This window comes from Thunnus albacares, chromosome 5, assembly GCF_914725855.1.
Source record: "Thunnus albacares chromosome 5, fThuAlb1.1, whole genome shotgun sequence".
NCBI lineage: Eukaryota > Metazoa > Chordata > Actinopteri > Scombriformes > Scombridae > Thunnus > Thunnus albacares.
In genome coordinates, this window is record NC_058110.1 from 12,835,813 (window position 1) to 12,853,269 (window position 17,457).

The 17,457-nt window shown below is 42.0% G+C and overlaps 1 protein-coding gene across 1 annotated transcript; it reads left to right on the top strand.

Annotated features, from left to right (window-relative positions):
- The first annotated feature begins 753 nt into the window (after positions 1-753).
- Positions 754-17,122, top strand: LOC122982966 (transketolase-like). The gene is made up of 14 exons (XM_044352614.1): positions 754-1,131; positions 3,255-3,372; positions 4,056-4,169; positions 5,151-5,248; positions 8,164-8,355; positions 8,627-8,745; positions 10,006-10,202; positions 10,365-10,529; positions 11,838-11,994; positions 12,886-13,016; positions 13,128-13,211; positions 13,397-13,490; positions 13,650-13,772; positions 16,301-17,122. The coding sequence occupies exons 1-14, from the start codon at positions 1,025-1,027 to the stop codon at positions 16,486-16,488; spliced, it is 1,887 nt and encodes a 628-aa protein (XP_044208549.1). The 5' UTR covers positions 754-1,024; the 3' UTR covers positions 16,489-17,122.
- The last annotated feature ends 335 nt before the right edge of the window (positions 17,123-17,457 follow it).

Genomic DNA, 17,457 nt, shown 5'->3' on the forward strand with positions numbered 1-17,457 from the left:
AGAATACATACACATTAGACCACAGACCCTCCTCTGATAATGATCCTTAGATCAGTTTTAATGTATATAAGAAGGTTCAGGTCAGACATTATCCTGCTGCATTTCACTGACAGAGGTGTTGATTGTGTGTTTGTGGACGTCTAAAAGCCTAAATCTCAGTGCCTTATCCACCTCTTTTTGTACATTTTGTTCAAATGCTGAGTGTGTTAACTGTAGAGGAGGTTTCTTGGTGATGTTGGTGCAGGTGTGACAGTTTCACATCCATACTGCCACATGGTGCAACTACAAGAAAAGTCCATTACAGTGAGATCATCTAGAAACCTATTTATAGGTTACTGTGTGTATATAGTACGTATTTACAGCCTGTATAGTTGTATACAGTGATGGAAGTAAGAATATAAGCTCTGTGTCACTCAGTGTGAAGATGAGCCAGAAATACAAACAGAAATAATGTATTTTGTTGCTGTCTCACATGAAACCACACACACACAAATCTGACTGTTTATGATTCATTTATACTGAATTGGTCACAACGTTTAACACGTTTTTGGTTAGTTTTTTTTTTGTTGTTGTTGTTTTTTTACCAGGAACGTCACTGTTTATGTTTTACGCTCCTTGAAACGTGTCATCAGATACAGTAGGACGCGTTGCTGCACTATTGAGATTGAATTTGAGTGTGCCGGACTGCGTGTGAGCGTGCACCTGCGCTTGCGAAGGGTGCGCGTGGCCTTGGCCCAAAGCCTTCCTACTATTGGCTGTGCTCATGCGTGACAGTTTGGAGTAACTGTCGGCTCCTTTTAGCCCTAGATTAGCCATATTCATAGGCTTTGCTTGCAAACACGCCCCCTCCCGCCGTCTCGCTCTCTCAGGTTCAACGGCACTGTCTCTTTTTAACCCCTGCGATCGACCGCTGCGCACTCATCGCCTGCATTCTCTGGGCAGCAGACCGGGGACTTTTAACTCTTAACTCCTTTTAACAGGCGCGTGTGTGCGTGTGTGTGCTCTACTTCGGTGCATCGGCCAGATGGAGGACTACCATAAACCAGACCAGCAGACTGTGCAGGCGCTCAGGAACATCGCCAGCCGGCTCCGGATCAACTCCATCAAGGCGACAACTGCAGCGGGCAGCGGGTAAGAGGCGGAGGAGGGAGAGATTAAACCGAGCTGGAGACAGAGTATGACACACAAAAAAAGCCACAGTTACTGTCCTGGGTCAGTTATTGTATGATTCATGCACTTGTCTTTTTGAAGGACGCATTATTAAACTAGAGGAGAAACGCAGGCTCAGATTTGTGAGGAGGGAATTTAAGACTATTTCCTGATGGACCTAGAAGAGGACCAGTAGCTACAGCAGGATGATGCAGAATATAAGAATCTTTGCGTCCTGTGTAATACATAAAATTAATGACTTTTAAAATGTTCTTTATTATTTTTACTGTGCGTAAAGACGGTTCAGTACCAACATGTTTTGTGCGCAATTTACGCACTTCTCCAGTAAGGACGGTTGATAGGTTTTAAGGGTCAGAGCGCATTTATTTGTCATTTTCGCGTTTGGATTTCAGTTTATGATTTTTTTGTGAGAGTAATATGACTTTCTGCATTAAATGAACAGACTTGTTTGCTTTGCACGAGCGTCCCTTCAAATCATACAACACTTAATAATATGAGATTTGGAGATTGGGTCACAGAGTGCTGCAGGTGCACCAGTGCTCGGTTCCCTCTCTACCGCTTAACGTTATGTGATCGGTTATGTAACGGAGGAGGAGCAGAGACCGGATCGGTGCATGATCCCGTGCAGCCAGTTGGAGCGGCTCGTGGGGCGACGTGTTGTGAGGACGCAGCGGAATGGAACCGGGGGGACGCACGGACGCGCTCCTGCCGACACGTCGCGCCTGCGTACCGCAAGTGCTGCTTGTCACCGCAGCGTCAATTAGACAGATTGAAATAGAAAAAACACGTCCGGTGAGAAATTTCAAAATACAATCCGAAATGACAAACGCTCTGTAACTTATCTGGAGGGATAGAAAATAAGATGGAAATAGATTTAAACGGCTGTTTCTAACACGTAGCTGCACTATTTTTTCTTCATAGTCATTTGAGACATGATTCTAGTGAAGAGATGTATCGATGAGTGTCCTGTTTCAAGAGTAGCTGATTCCAGTTCATTCAAAAATATTAACAAATAAAATTCCAGTTTGAGACATGCAAACATAAAAACCTTGAATAGATCTAAGCTGTGAAGAAAATGCTTAGTTACACCCCTGCCTGAGGCTCAGCTCTTCCATAAACATGGTGACAGAGAGGAGGAGAGTATTATTTTACTATTTAAAAAATGTTCTTCTGAAATACATTTAAAATGTTCGACTTGTAGCCTCACAGGAGACCAGTTAGTTCTGTTTTTGTTTTTTTCTATTAATAAAATCAATCAGGAGAAGCACTGATGACGAGGTTTTTTTTTAGATGTTGGTCAGTTGGTGTTAACTGCAACATAGACAGAATAAACTGAGACTGGACTGTAGCCGACCCTTTTCTGTTTACTCCATTTTTTTTAGAGGTCATTATTTTATCACGTTTCAACAGAAGCATCCATAAATATGACATCAGTCACCGTTTCACCCTTTTATATGACATCCTTCATCCCTGAGAAGGTTGTGATTATTCATCATCCTTTACTGTTTTTAATTTTGCTTATTTTTATTATTATTTGATCACATTTCCCATTTCAGGAAATTAAAGGAAAAAGGCCTGAGTGAGGTATTACTGGCATGTGGTTTGAAAATAAACAGACGAATAACATGCAAGAGATCAAAACTTATCATAATCTACACACTGAATGATGTCTTTTGTACACGTGTGTGTACGAATGACTGAAAGAGAGGAACATCCTCCAAATGCATTTCCACTATTTGATGTGTGTGTGTGTTTGAAAGAGACTCTAAATGTACTTACTGACTGTTTGACCCTGACAACGTCAATCAGACTAGTGTGCCATCTGCCTAACTCTCTGACTACAGATGGTGCAGCATGAATTAACCCACTACTACTACACTTTAGCTCAAACTGTCAAACTCCACTTCTGATTGCAACTCTTATCTCCTTTTTTTCCCGTTTTGCTTCTCCTCTCTGCATCTGTGTGTTTACAGTTTGCTCTGGACACGCTTATAGATTTAAACTGATGGAAAAATGAGGAACACGTAATGTTTTTATGTAACTGCTGCGTGCCTAATTCCTCTCTCACCATCATTTTCTTGCAGTCATCCGACATCATGTTGCAGCGCGGCAGAAATCATGTCTGTGCTGTTCTTTCATACCATGAAGTACCGACCCGAAGACCCCCGTAACCCCAACAACGACCGTTTCATCCTCTCCAAGGTAGCACACACATCCACACATTATCCGTGTTGGTGGCATGCACACTCTGTGTCACTGATTTCCAAATAATAATTTATATAAAGCTGCTCCTTATTTATTACTATGCCACAAAATTCAGATTTAAGTCCTGCAGTTGATGGATTTTGTGCTACTGGATAAACAAGCTCTGAAACAAGTTTCAAACTTGACTGGATATTTTGATTTAAGTAGCACAAATGCCTTTAAGCAGTATAAGGTGTAGATATGAGGTGTAGATAGTAATGAATAGTGTGTTGATTGAACGTGAAATTCCTGAGTGTGTGGGTGTGTTCTTGGTGTGTGTTTGTGTGTGAGTCTTAATTAACCTTTGTGGTAAAACAGAAAATTTCCTCATGTGTCCCTGCACCTACACTGTATTTGTTCAGCTTAATTACTTGCTTTTTGCAGGCTATTTTTCACACATGATTAACTTCTTCATCATTTGATGTCTTTAAGGTGCCGGTGGCAAATTCCAGACGTGACTCTGCCAAATTTCATGCTTAATTTGACACGTATACACTTCACAATAAAAACGTTCCTTTTCTTTCTCACACATCTCATTCAGCGAGACGTTTGGTTGTGCAGGAAAGACTGGAAACGACTTCGAACAATAAACTTCATCTATTATCGCTTTTACAAATCTCTTTCACTTCTGTCTCCTTCAGGGTCATGCGGCCCCCGTGCTGTACGCTGTGTGGGCGGAGACGGGCTACCTGAAGGAGAACGAGCTCCTCAACCTCCGCAAGGTCGACTCTATCCTGGAGGGACATCCTGTGCCGGTGAGGTGGCAATCAGACCTGCAGGAAGTTGTCGGTCTGATAACTCATGTATTCCAATATAGCAACACATATGCATTAAGAAAGCATCAAAACACTTAAACTATTATTCTGTGTGTTGATTTAACAGATATTTTGTGAAAAGCATGTGTGATTGTGCAACAATAAAGCAGCGCTCAGAGTCAGAACCTAAATATTTTTCTGATATGCGTTCAGAACAAATCTCCCACCAACTCAAACATCTTATTGCAAACATGTTGTGCTTCTGGTTAAGGCTGACTTTGCTCCTCACCTCTTACAGCATGTGGCCGTCTGTCAGACTCTTGCTTGCAGCTTACTTGGGCTTTGGGCAAACTTGGTGACAGCATCTAAGAATCTTAAAATATTAATATGACATGACTAAGTAAATGTTTGTCACAGGATGTAACCATACTGAAACTTTCAAATATGTAGCCTTGAAAAACCTTCCTTAAAGCTGTTCAGGATGGTCTCATCATCTCTGCTAGAAACAGTTTGAATGTGACTCACACTGCGCTATAAATTTATGAAGCTTTAGTTCCTGTAATGAGACATTCGATTATTTTACCGTCAGGAGTCACGAACCTAAAAAGGTAGTGAATGATTACTTTAGAGCATGTTCACATGATGCACATAGAGACAGCACACACACACACAGATAACAGACACACTGTATGCAGGCAGAGACGTAGTGACAAAGATGTTGTTGTGTGACAGAGATGGTCCGTCCTTAGCTCCTTTCTCCTCTGCTGCAGACATTAATGACCCCATGTTCACATAAAGCCAGACGCTGACACACTGCAGCACACAGACTGTACTGTTACTGTCCAAACAGTTTGACTGTCACTGTGTTTTCTTGCACATTATGAAATTAAAAAGAATGAATCCGCTGTATTTGCATGCTTAAAACTTGTGCAGTCTTCTGAACAAAAGGTATGTTGTGTGTGTGTGTGTGTGCGCTAACAGAAGCAGCAATTTGTGGATGTGGCGACTGGATCTCTGGGTCATGGGCTGGGAGCTGCCTGTGGAATGGCCTACACTGGAAAGTACTTTGACAAGGCCAGGTACAGTACATAAAAACACACTCATATATAAACACACACACACACACACAAACTGTCCTTAGAGAGAAACAGACCTTGACGCAGGCAGAGACCTTCCCAACATGCACAAGACACATACATGCAGGAGCGCCGCAGCTCAGTTTGCATCTATAGACGGTATGAAATTATACGTGACAGACTGTGTGCTGCAGCGAGCTGTGCTGACATGTGACATTTCAGCCCGGAGCTTTGGATCAAACCCTCCCTGACAGGTTTTGTCTGGGTTGGCATTTAAGCAGCCGCTCTGAGAGCAGGAGAGCTGACCTCCGATCAGTTTTACCTTCGGATCAGGATGAATGAGGGATCAGTAACGTGAGATTAGAGATGACTCCGGGAAGAGATCAAGCGGTTAAAGAAATCAGTGATAGGGATTATTTTGCCTCTCGACAAAGGTGGAATTCAAATTTAGAGATGAATGAGGCATGAATGCAATTTTTTTCAAAAATTGAAAAACAATTCCAACATATTTACATCACAATAGACTGATGCACACCTCAGCTGAATGTTAGCGGAGTTGCATCGCTCTAACAGATCAGTCCACATGTGTCTCCTTTGTTCTAGCGTGATCTAGAAAGAGCCGTGTGGCTTTCAGTGCGACAATAGAGAGCACGAGACAGTTGCGTGGCCTGTAGTAGGACACAACACCCGCATTTTTTTACAGATATGATACCGAAGCATCCGAGCTGAACTCTTGAATTTGAGGGACGTAGTTTGACACATTTGTGCTGTGAACAGATCAGAGGGAGACCGTCTCAAAGGCAATTTTGTTTTTTGCACGCAGCAGATGCAATGAAACAGGCGTGCAGGGAATGCCATACTTGCAGTCTGAGTTGGCTGCCCTTGATATCTCTCTCTCTCACACACACACACACTCTCTCTCTGCATTCTGTGTGCACTCGATTGTTTCTGCTCTAATAATCACACATGCGAGAGCACAATTCCTCCCTCGCCTCTCCTTCCGCCTCGCTCTATCCCTTCGTCTTCTCTTCCAAAAACGACAAAATCTCCGTTTGTGTGTCTGTTGCATCTATGTGTAAACGGCTGATTATACTGTATGTGTCGTACATGTGATCGCCAAACTGTGTGCGCACAAGAGCGTATATGTTTCTCTTGCGATGCTCAGAGCAGCTTGTCAAGCTAATTTGATGCAACATAATGGCTCAACACTCACTTAGAAGGCTGCATCACTGGTTTCACAACGCAATCTGGGGTAAAAACTGCTGAGTGGCAACTATATCACCGCCTCCTGGACACACATATATATAGACACAGCCCACTCTGCAGGATCAACTAAACAATTTCTCCTGGAATGCAGCAAGCATACAAAAGCATCTGTCGTACTGTCATGACCTTGAAGAAATACTGCTCAGTAGGATAATGAGGAAATAAAAAACTTTAATGTTGGAATATGTTACATTTTTACCTCTTATTAAACTGTCACAGGAAATGAATCCTACAAACATCCAGACAGACGTCTCAGGTTCTCTGAGGGTGTTGTTTATTAAAGAAAAACGATAGATGCACGAACCTGTCAAATATGCTTATCAGCAGCGCTGAGATGAGACTGAATAACTGACTGTTCATTGCTTCATGCTCGTGTGGGTCTCGTTCAATACTCTGCAGTTGTAAAGATGAACAATATGAGATTATTGGACGAAACACACACAGAGTTTCTCCTCATGCTGGTTCACACTTTGTAGTAAACCCTCGCAGAGGAGTGTATTGTGTTGGCAGGGTGTAATGGTGTGGGTGAAACAGAGTGAGGAAGGGGTGTGTGTGTGTGTGTGTGTGTGTGTGTGTGCACGTGTGTGCCAGTTGGACTGGTTTGGGCTGTTTTAAGGGAGAGATATCACCTCGTCTTGATCTGTTATTCTCACCTTGCAAAGACAGGATGAAATAAAGATGAACACACACACACAAACACACACACACACACACACACACACAATCTCATCTTGTTACTTACTCTTGTTAGTCTTGATCTTGTTGCATATTAGTATCACCTTTGGCAGAATGTCACACTGCAATTTTTACCACCAATAATTGAAGTGAAAAAAGAATAAAAAAACTAAGACAGCTTTATAGTCTATTTAAAAATATCCACAAAATAAGTTATCCACAATCCACATCCAAAAAGCAACAGCTGCTCTTATAACATCTAATTTTACACTTACTAGTAAGAATCTGACTAAAATACATTTCAAACCAAGAAAAGTCACCATGTGCTGGAATAAGATAATCATTTTGGAGAGCTTGAATGAAGAACACAAGCTGGCAGTTTTTCCAGATGTTGCTCAGTGCATCTGTATATATCATTATGACAGGGAGGAGACACCTTTAGGGTTTAGAGATCAGTTTAACTGGTAGCACTTTCCTCTTTTCCCACTTTTTCCCTCCAGTCTCAAATCTTTACCTCTTTCCTCTCTCTCTCTCTCTCCATCTTTCCCTCTGTGGAATTCCTTCCCTCTCTTCTCTTCTTTCCCTTCTTTCTCTATTTTCTTTCGGTGCCGTGTGGTTTTTTCTTTGCGCTCGGGGTTGGAATGCGTGGTGTAATGCGGCATGTCTCGGCCTATCTTCCAGCTTTAATGAGAATGTGTCTATTTGACTGGAAAGCTGTCAGGAGTTGTTACGCCACGGGAGCAACTAGTGAGGATGATCAGAGCGCGGCGGGCGGGGAGGATGAAATGTGTGTGTGAGTGTAGGTGTGAGGCTCAGCTGTCACATTGAACCCTATAGAAGGATGGGAGGATGTGCTGAGGGGAAAAATGGAGTTGATATGGAAAATTACCTCTCTCCACTGTTTATTCATCGCTTTCCAAGAATCCATCTGTCTGTCTAAACTCTGAATTTACTGAAAACTCTCTCTCTGTTTGAAGCTATCGGGTGTTCTGCCTGCTGGGTGATGGAGAGATGTCTGAGGGCTCAGTGTGGGAAGCCATGGCCTTCGCCTCCTACTACCAGCTGGACAACCTGGTTGCCATCTTGGACATCAACCGCCTGGGTCAGAGCGACCCAGCGCCCCTCCAGCACCACGTAGAGAAGTACCAGCGACGCTGCGAGGCCTTCGGGTAAGCGGGGGAAGACAGAGGGGTGAGGGTGTGCGAGTGGGTGAAGGAGGATATAAAGTGTTTGTGCATTTGTTTATTACGATTACTTGAGTAGTCAATCCAAAGAGAACTAAACTACAAATAAATAACAAATAAATGAATCTTATTGGATGAATTATAATTCCAGTAGGATTATTTCATCAAAAAGGGGGTGAGATATTCATTCAGGAGGTCCAGAAATCCCAGCTCCTGCAGGACTGCATTTAAAATTGGCTCTTTCCTGTTTTTGCAGCTGGCATGCCATCATTGTGGACGGACACAGTGTGGAGGAGCTGTGTAAGGTGCTGAGTCAGCCCCGCCATCAGCCACTCGCCATCATCGCCAAGACCATTAAGGGCAAGGGCATCCCAGGTACAATAATCAGTCACACACAGTGTGTGAGGTTAAATATCAGTGTTATCCTGTAATATGTAGAGTTTAAGAGGAGTTCTTTTGTTCTTCAGGAATCCCCAAATAGAGTATAGAGGATGTGAGTTGTTAAAATGTGCTCCACAAACCGCAATTAACTACTTTAGGTGGCGTAATTCTGTTGTTATTTAGTCTAAATATCACTTAAATTCTCAATTCATTTTTGACCAAAACTCTCAGCAACATATATATCAAAAGTAGAAAATTCAGTGCAGTTTCATAACCGTGATGTTGGGCATTTATTGCTAATCTGCTCCAAAACCCTGTTTGTAAATGATGACTTTGTAAAACGGCGGCAACTGACTGGGAATAATAGTTCTGTCAGAGGTTTTCTAAACGGCCCCAGGGACCCGCTGTCACTTCGCAGGGGCCCTCACTCGCTGTAATCCTGACAGCGCTTTAGTGCTTTAGCTGCTGCAACTCAGTAATCCCTCAGAAATGTGTAGGATACACTTCCAGCAACATCCCATTGTGCTCATGTTGTGATAACAATGAGGGGGTGTGTGTGTGACCGTGTGTGAGGGGGAGAAAGAGGCAGAGATGCAAAGAAAAGGTAAAGAGACAGTTGTTATAACAGTTAGGTGTGTGTGTGTGTGTGTGTGTGTGTGTAAGAGAGGAGTATGTCTTTGTTTACATAAGATTGTTTCAGAACTGGTGAGTGTTGGTATAAGCCTACAGCCTCTCGACTTTAACCTTTGACCTATGAAGTAGCCTGTTGTGACCCACTGAAGTGGAAGATTGTTATATGTGACAGCTGGCTGTGGTTTATTTTATGCATGTGCACATACATAAGAGATAACTATGGACATCAGGAGTTTGGTTTATAGAGTATATGAACTTTACATTTTCTGTAAATTTGATTAATACCACAAATGCATACATGTAATCTCTGGTGGAACCTATTACCTAATTTTTCAGGATTATTCTATCAATTAATATTAATGTGCATGAAATATTAATATGCATGGACACATGCATGAAAACTGCAACCACTCTCACCACATAAAGAGTCAAGTTTGCTATTTGGCATCGCTTTTATTTTTCTTATAAATAAAAAAGTTTGTTTGTTCTCCATCTGTAATTTTACTCCTGTATAATAATGTACAAAAATAATAATAAAAGAAGATAAATCCACACAGATATCAGACGATAAAAATACATATTTTGAATTAGTCCTCAGTTGTGTGTGTGTATGTCTTTCAGCGGCTGAGGATAAGATGGGCTGGCACGGTAAACCTCTGCCCAAAGACATGGCCGAGAATGTGATCAAGGAGCTGCAGAGCCGCATCATCAGCTGCAACAAGCGCCTCTACCCTGCTCCACCCAATGAGGACGCTTCACCTGTCAGTCTGCGCAACATCCGTATGCCGAGCGCCCCCAGCTACAAACCTGGAGACAAGGTAGCATCAGTGGCGGCAGACAAGCTGAGATGTCTTGAATAATCTTAATAACAATAACAATAAAGCTTTTAGCTCAGCTGGAATATCTGGTGTACATAAATAATCTGTCTGTATTTAATGGCAGTTGACTGATTAGTTGTTTGTTTGTCTCTCTGTAACCAGATTGCTACAAGGAAGGCGTACGGAATGGCTCTGGCCAAGCTGGGCCGTTACAACGATCACGTGGTGGCGCTGGATGGAGATACTAAGAACTCCACCTTCTCCGAGCTCTTCAAGAACGAACATCCCAACCGCTACGTGGAGTGTTACATTGCTGAGCAGAACATGGTACGAAAGAGATGTTAGCTCTCCAGTTAGGATGCTGAAAAGGTTTTTGGTCCAGTGTAAAGTGTTTAAAGATGAAGTGTCGCAGAAAAACGTCAGGCATGCTCAGCAAACATTGATCCCTTTACATGTACAGCTTAAAAAATCCTGACAGTCAGGTCTAGTCTAATAACGTCTGTGCAGGTATTATTCTTCTATATGTGAACTTTTTATCTTAAAAAAGACCATAACTAACCTCCAAACTTCTGATTCATCAGTCCGAATGAAGTTGCTAGTTGAATATAGACTGTAATGACAGATGCTGTCATCAATCAGTACATAACAGAAGTTATTAAAAACATTTTGGCATAAATATTAACTATTTTTATACATGTTTACCCACCAATCTGTAATCCTCTGTTGTTTCTAAAGGTTTTACTGCAGTCAAGAGTGTTTCTGCTCTCTGTGGGCTTTTCTGAGCCTTTTAATAACAGTAACCTCAACAACAAGGGTTTACTGTACACTGATTACATTACTTACACATTAAACCCAAGTACATTTGGTACAATGGGGATAGTTTAGTATATGTTGAATGTATTGAGTGCCGCAGGTATAAATGAGACTATCTGTAGGCATTCTTGTGGCTCTGTGAGGCTGTACTTGAGTTAAATACTCATGTCAGCATGTTAACATGCTCAAAGCGATAATGTTAGTATGTTGATGTTTAGCACATATAATGTTTACCATGTCCAACATAAAAGTTTAGCATGTTAGCATTCAAACATTTGCTAATTAGCACTAAACACAAAGTACAACTGAGGCTGTCATTAGTTGTGCAGGTATTTTATCATAAAAGTATTGGACAAATTTCAATTTTGAGCTGTTGCTGGCGTTAGATGAAAAGTTAAGAGATCGCCAAAGTCATTGTCTGGAGACCATGATCAAACTGTCATGACAATCCATATGATAGTCCAAACTGATTTAGAGCAAATTTGCAGTAAGGAGCTCAGTAAAATAAACTTATATCTTTCTTCGCATTGTAGCCTACTACTACTACTACTTTGTGATGAATAATCACACCTGAATGATTATAATCTGCATGTCAGAAACTAAATGTATCCTTACAAAACTGATGATCTCTGACACTCGAGTCCCACTTAATCTTTACTGCTCTCGCTGCCTCTTTCTTTATATACAAACAAATACACCTTAAATATTTTTCATCTGTTTTTTTGTGTGTTAAATGTCGTGTTGTGTATGAGCTTGTTTCACTCTTGTTTCTCTTCACGTCGTCCTCCTCCTCCTGCTCACTCTCTCTATTCTGGTTTACAGGTCAGCGTGGCGATAGGTTGCGCAGTACGGGACCGTAATGTGGTGTTTGCGAGCACCTTCGCAACGTTCTTCAGTCGGGCCTACGACCAGCTGCGCATGGCTGCCATCTCTGAGAGCAACATCAACCTCTGCGGCTCCCACTGCGGTGTCTCCATCGGTCAGCACCCACCTCTCCTTCCACCAATCATAGTCGAAATAATCTGTCCTTTGACCTTTCAGTGGCATTCAGATGAGAGAGGGAAAACACACATGATATGTCATAGATTACAAATTAGGGTGATGACCATTTGTTAGCATATACGGTAACTGTGGTAATCTGTGGAGTGATCTTGTATGCAAGTCACTGTAACCGCTGTTATAGCTCATCACCATTTCATACACCACTGTCAATATTAAACCAATCACAGCCTCAGTTACCTTTGACCTCTAGACTGAAGTAGCTGCATTCATTATGACATTTACTGCCACCCAGTGTTCCTCTCAATACACACTTTTCTTAAACTCAGTTTTGCATAGTTCTGCTTTTGGATTTATTCAGCCCACTGAAGGATTTAAAAACAAGTCAAACTCATGTAATATTTTTTAAAATGAGCACATTGGTCAAAGTAAACCCAGACTTACGTTGTTCATTGGTTTGTCACATGTTGTTGCCTTGTTAATATCACTGCAGTGGGTCGAACCTCTCCTCAGTATTTCTTGATTTTACTTTCCCTGTATCCTAAACCTTTTTTTCCCTCCATCTTCTCACCTTCTCTGTTATTGTGTTGTCCATCTCCCTCTCCTGGTATCAGCACTCCTCCCTCCCTCTCTCTCCCTCTCTCTGTGTCACGGAGGTGATGACAGAGCGGCCTGATTCTTTCACCTCCTCCTCCTCCTTCCCTTTCACCTTCTCCTCCACCTCCTCAGGTACATTGCATGCCCACGTTTCCAGTCTGAATGCATGCCAGTCTACTAGAATCAATTTTACAGCCTACATCAAACGTGTGAGTGTTACTGTAGCTGACTTTTGTCTGTTGATGTTGCTGTGTGTGTGTGTGTGTGTATTCAGGAGAGGACGGGCCCTCTCAGATGGGTCTGGAGGATCTGGCCATGTTCAGAGCCATTCCCACGGCAACCATCTTCTACCCGAGTGACGGCGTCTCCACTGAGAAGGCCGTGGAGCTTGCTGCCAACACAAAGGTACCTGTAATCACCTATCATAAGACCTGAGAAAGAAAAAGAAATGCCTGATTTCCTCTGGTTCTGTGTTATACATACAGACACATGAAGGTTATTTCTGGTTTGTTTCAGGGTTTGTGTTTCATCCGAACAAGCCGCCCAGAGAACAACATCATCTACAACAGCAACGAGGACTTCCATGTTGGACAGGCTAAGGTTCGTAGCAGTGTTTTCCCACCATCATCCCTTTTCTATGTACTGTCTAAATAAAATCCATTTATTTTTCATACTTTTTCCTGCTCTTTGAATTCAATCGTTACCACAAATGATTTATCTGACAAGACTGTGTGCATATTTCTTTATGGATTCTACATAAAAACATATCTTTGCTTCCCTCTCAGGTTGTGTACAAAACCAATGATGACCACGTGACTGTGATTGGAGCAGGAGTGACTCTCCATGAGGCTCTGGCTGCAGCTGAACAGCTGAAGAAAGGTACATAGAAAGAGAGACAGAAAGAAAGAAACTAACTCATGTCAGCAGAAATCACTGAGCAACACATTCTGCTTTATGGCTTTGACAAAGTATAGCCTTTCAAATGAAGCATCAGTTTGATTGTTCACTGAGTGTCTACCTTCCTCTTTCGTCCCTCAGAGAGAATCAACATCCGTGTGATCGACCCGTTCACCATCAAACCTCTGGACTCTAAGACCATCATCGACAATGCCAGGGCAACCAGAGGACGCATCATCACAGTGGAGGACCACTACTATGAAGGTGAGGAGGCTGACAGCGCCACAAAAATGACAGAATACCTTCCAAAAACACAACAAAGATATGGCTGAATTATTTTCTTTAAATGTAAACCTGAGCAAAGAAAGTGAATTTTAGCACAAATCCAGGGTTCAACTAACCTGTAACCTTTATCACGTGTCCTTATCTTCTGTCTCTAATCTATCCCACAGACTCTGTAATACAGTAAGTGTGTATTTTGAAAGACCATCTTAAATCTATTTTATTTCCTGTGGTATGTTACTAAAATTATAATTCTTATTGGTATATTTGGTAATATTGATAGATTTACTAATATCTTAAAATGCCAGAAATGCACGGTCAAAAATAGGAAATTAACAAATTTATCTCAATTTAGAGTTATTTATACAAACATTATACATATATTTCTCTATATTATTTGGACCCATTGAAGAGGATTAAGTGCCATCCTTCTGCATAAATCTACAGAATGTTAAAATCATGTCCAGTTAAAATCAGGACAGTCACATCTGTGGGGGGTCCGTGGCATTAGCAGGAGCTTTAACTAGCAGAGATTATTAGGCAGCTGCTCACGTGTTTGTGCTGCTTATTTATCAGCTCATGAATAAACAGGCCCGGAGCAGCAAATGACAAAGGTCTGTCTTCAGATAGAGATGCTCCAAGGAGGCTGGAGTCTGAGCGAGGGAGGACAGAGAAGAAGAGCATGAAGAGGACTAACGTATAAAGATACTGTCTGTGGCAGAGAATTAGGGTGAAGGTTGTGGATGTGAGGAGAGAGATGGAAGATATAAAAAAAGGTGAAATGATAAACAGAATACAGAGGGGGAAGGGAAGATGGGGCGGTGGGGGGGTAGAAGAGGAGGAGCTGGGAGAGGCTGTCAGGGTTTCTTTATTTCAGCTGCGGCCTTTGGGCTCTCACTGACCTACATACAGTACCAGCATGACAAAATACAAGTGTCCAAAAAATGCTTTCTCTCTCTCTCTCTCTCTCTTTCCCGTTATGTCGGTGTGTTTATGTTGTCCTATATGTAGTTCCTTTCTCCATCCTTTGAGATTGTGTCTGTTTGCCATAATCAAAAAAAGAAGGCAGCACCTTTAGCTTCACAGTCCACACACACACATACACACACGTATACACACAAATACACACTTACACACACATACACACACGTATACACACTTACACACACCTATAAACCCACATGAGTAGTTTAGGACAAGTGAAAATGTAAAAGCTCGGTCGTGATACATGCATGTGTGTTGATCTTCAAACTAAAAAAAAGAAAGTTGTCCAACAATATAATATTTTTGGGCGGTGTGTGTGTTAGCTAAGTGGTATCCAGGGAGCGAGAGAATGTGATGAACAGATGGGTAAATGGTGACTATGGTGTAACACTGGAAGTCCCCAGAAGTCCCAGAAATTTGTTTTTTTTTTAAATTTTGCATGAACAAGATAATAATTTGTGTGCGCAAGTTCGATTATATTAAAAAAACAACAACAACATCTTTTGGGATCCAGTGCAGTACTGAACATGGACGGAAAATCAGAATATCAGGTTCCAGCTTTTTAGAAAGAAGCTTTTTATCAGAGATGACTTTAATTTACAAAAGCTGGTGGAAGAGAAACTGATCCAGATACGTTGTGCGACTTGGACTCTATAATGTATAAACTGCTGTGTAACAATGTTCACACTACACTGTTTTGCCAGTTAATAGTTTTTTTTATTTTTGTGTCCAAAAAATGTGCCCATCCCCACATATTACCACCGCTGTAGGCAAAACATCAAAATATACAAGAAGTTATCACTCTTTTACCAGTTTGTAATTACATTAAGTGACTCAAGATGAGTGAGTGAAACCTTTACAAATAGTTACAAAATATGTTTTTCCAAGGATATAATTCTCCACAGTTATATTTTTATCAACAGTGAGTAGCTGCACCATTCTCATCGTGTGTCGAATTGTGGGACCACAGTGACCTTCAGCACCACACACACACAAAACTGAGAACACACAAAGGTTGTCAGTTTCAAATATGCAAGTCTATTTCTTTATATATTGTTTTGTAGAATGAACATGTCTCTCTCTCTCATTCACACATGTACATACCAGTTAGTACGTCAACCACAGGGTGGGAATATATCAGAAAGATGGACTAAGTAATGACTTCCTAATTTTCTCATTCCTCGTGTGCGTTCATGTTCAGTCAATAAGAAATGTTTGAGTGACAGTTTGTAGTGAGATGTGAATGCGTGAGTGGGGGTGGAGGGGGTAAAAGTGAGACAAGATGAGTGAGAAAGTAGAGGGAGGGCTGCAGCGGTCTTGTCAGTCCACATCACATCACTGCAGAGTTCAATTGCCCATGGAGGTGTGAGGGATTTTATATGACAGAGGGGTGGAGATCAAAGGCAGGAATGGTGGGTGGGTGATAGATGGAAGATTAAAGATTAAATAAGACATCTAAATCTGAATTTTAGGAGATAAATTCTGTTTTTTTTTTGTCTGACTGTTCTGTGTCTGTGATTCCTCAGGTGGTCTAGGTGAGGCGGTGTGCTCAGCAGTAGTGAACGAGACCGGTTTCACCGTCCACCGCCTGGCTGTTTCCCAGGTGCCCCGCAGCGGCAAACCCCACGAGCTGCTCCGAATCTTTGGCATCGACCGTGACGCCATCGCTCAGGCAGTCCGCAAGATGCTCAGCAGCTCCGCCAACGCCAAGTAAGGATGCTGCAGCTGTGACAGCAGCGGCAAACAACATGGTAAAGGACTCCGTGGTTGACTGGTGATCTCCATGGAGACAACAAACAAATAAACCAACACAGGACGGGAGGCACTTCTGGCCCATGCACGCCCTCCTCCTCATAAAACAATCTATTAGTATTTGTTTGAAAAAATAAAAAGATAACTTGGTTCTTCTCTTTTAACTGTCATCGATGTGGTTTTGACACCCCCCCCCACCCAAGATTTTTACCCCATCAGTTTGTGAGTTCAGTAAACACCCCCCCTCTCCTTCACACACACACACACACACACACACACCTCCACCCCGCCCCCCAACCCCTTCCTACCTCTCAGAGAAAGTTCTGGTACTGCTGTAGTGTTTCAGTAAAAGCAGTGAACGTGGTTTGGAGTAAAGTGAATTATTTTTTATCATTTCTGTGGATCCCCTCTCACTTCTTTGGCGCAGCGCTGCGTACGTCTGCACCCAGTACGACTTTGTAAATCCCACCCCACTAGAGTCAGCAGGGTGTGGAGAAACTCTGGTTTGGTCTGTTTTTGAGCACTGACTGTTTTTAATCCTTTTGACCCTGACTTGGATGGGACAGCTTCACACCAATAAAGGGATGGTTTCTTCACAACACGTGTCTGAAGTCTTTCTTGTGGGTTGTGGTCACATGAAGGGTCAAATTACAAAACTTGTTCTTGATTTTACATCAAAATCCCTTTTTTCTCACATCCTAGAAAGCAAGGAATTTTTCACTGTTGCGTACCAGTATGAGTACATAAACATTTAGCAGAGGGAACTTATTTTCTGCTTCCACCTCATCTATTGTTGTATTAGGACATCTCATGAAGTATCACTGATGTAGCTCACATGTAGCAACTTTTGACAAAAACCTCTTATTTTTAGTCAAGCTATAGCTCTAGCAATAGCAATGAAGTGTAGTTGGGAAGTCAACCACTATTATCT

Coding starts and splice junctions, on each gene's coding strand:
- LOC122982966 (XM_044352614.1), top strand. CDS start 1,025: ATGGAGGACTACCATAAACCAGACCAGCAGACTGTGCAGGCGCTCAGG. Junction 1,132..3,254: donor ACAACTGCAGCGGGCAGCGG/GTAAGAGGCGGA, acceptor ATTTTCTTGCAG/TCATCCGACATCATGTTGCA. Junction 4,170..5,150: donor TGGAGGGACATCCTGTGCCG/GTGAGGTGGCAA, acceptor GTGCGCTAACAG/AAGCAGCAATTTGTGGATGT.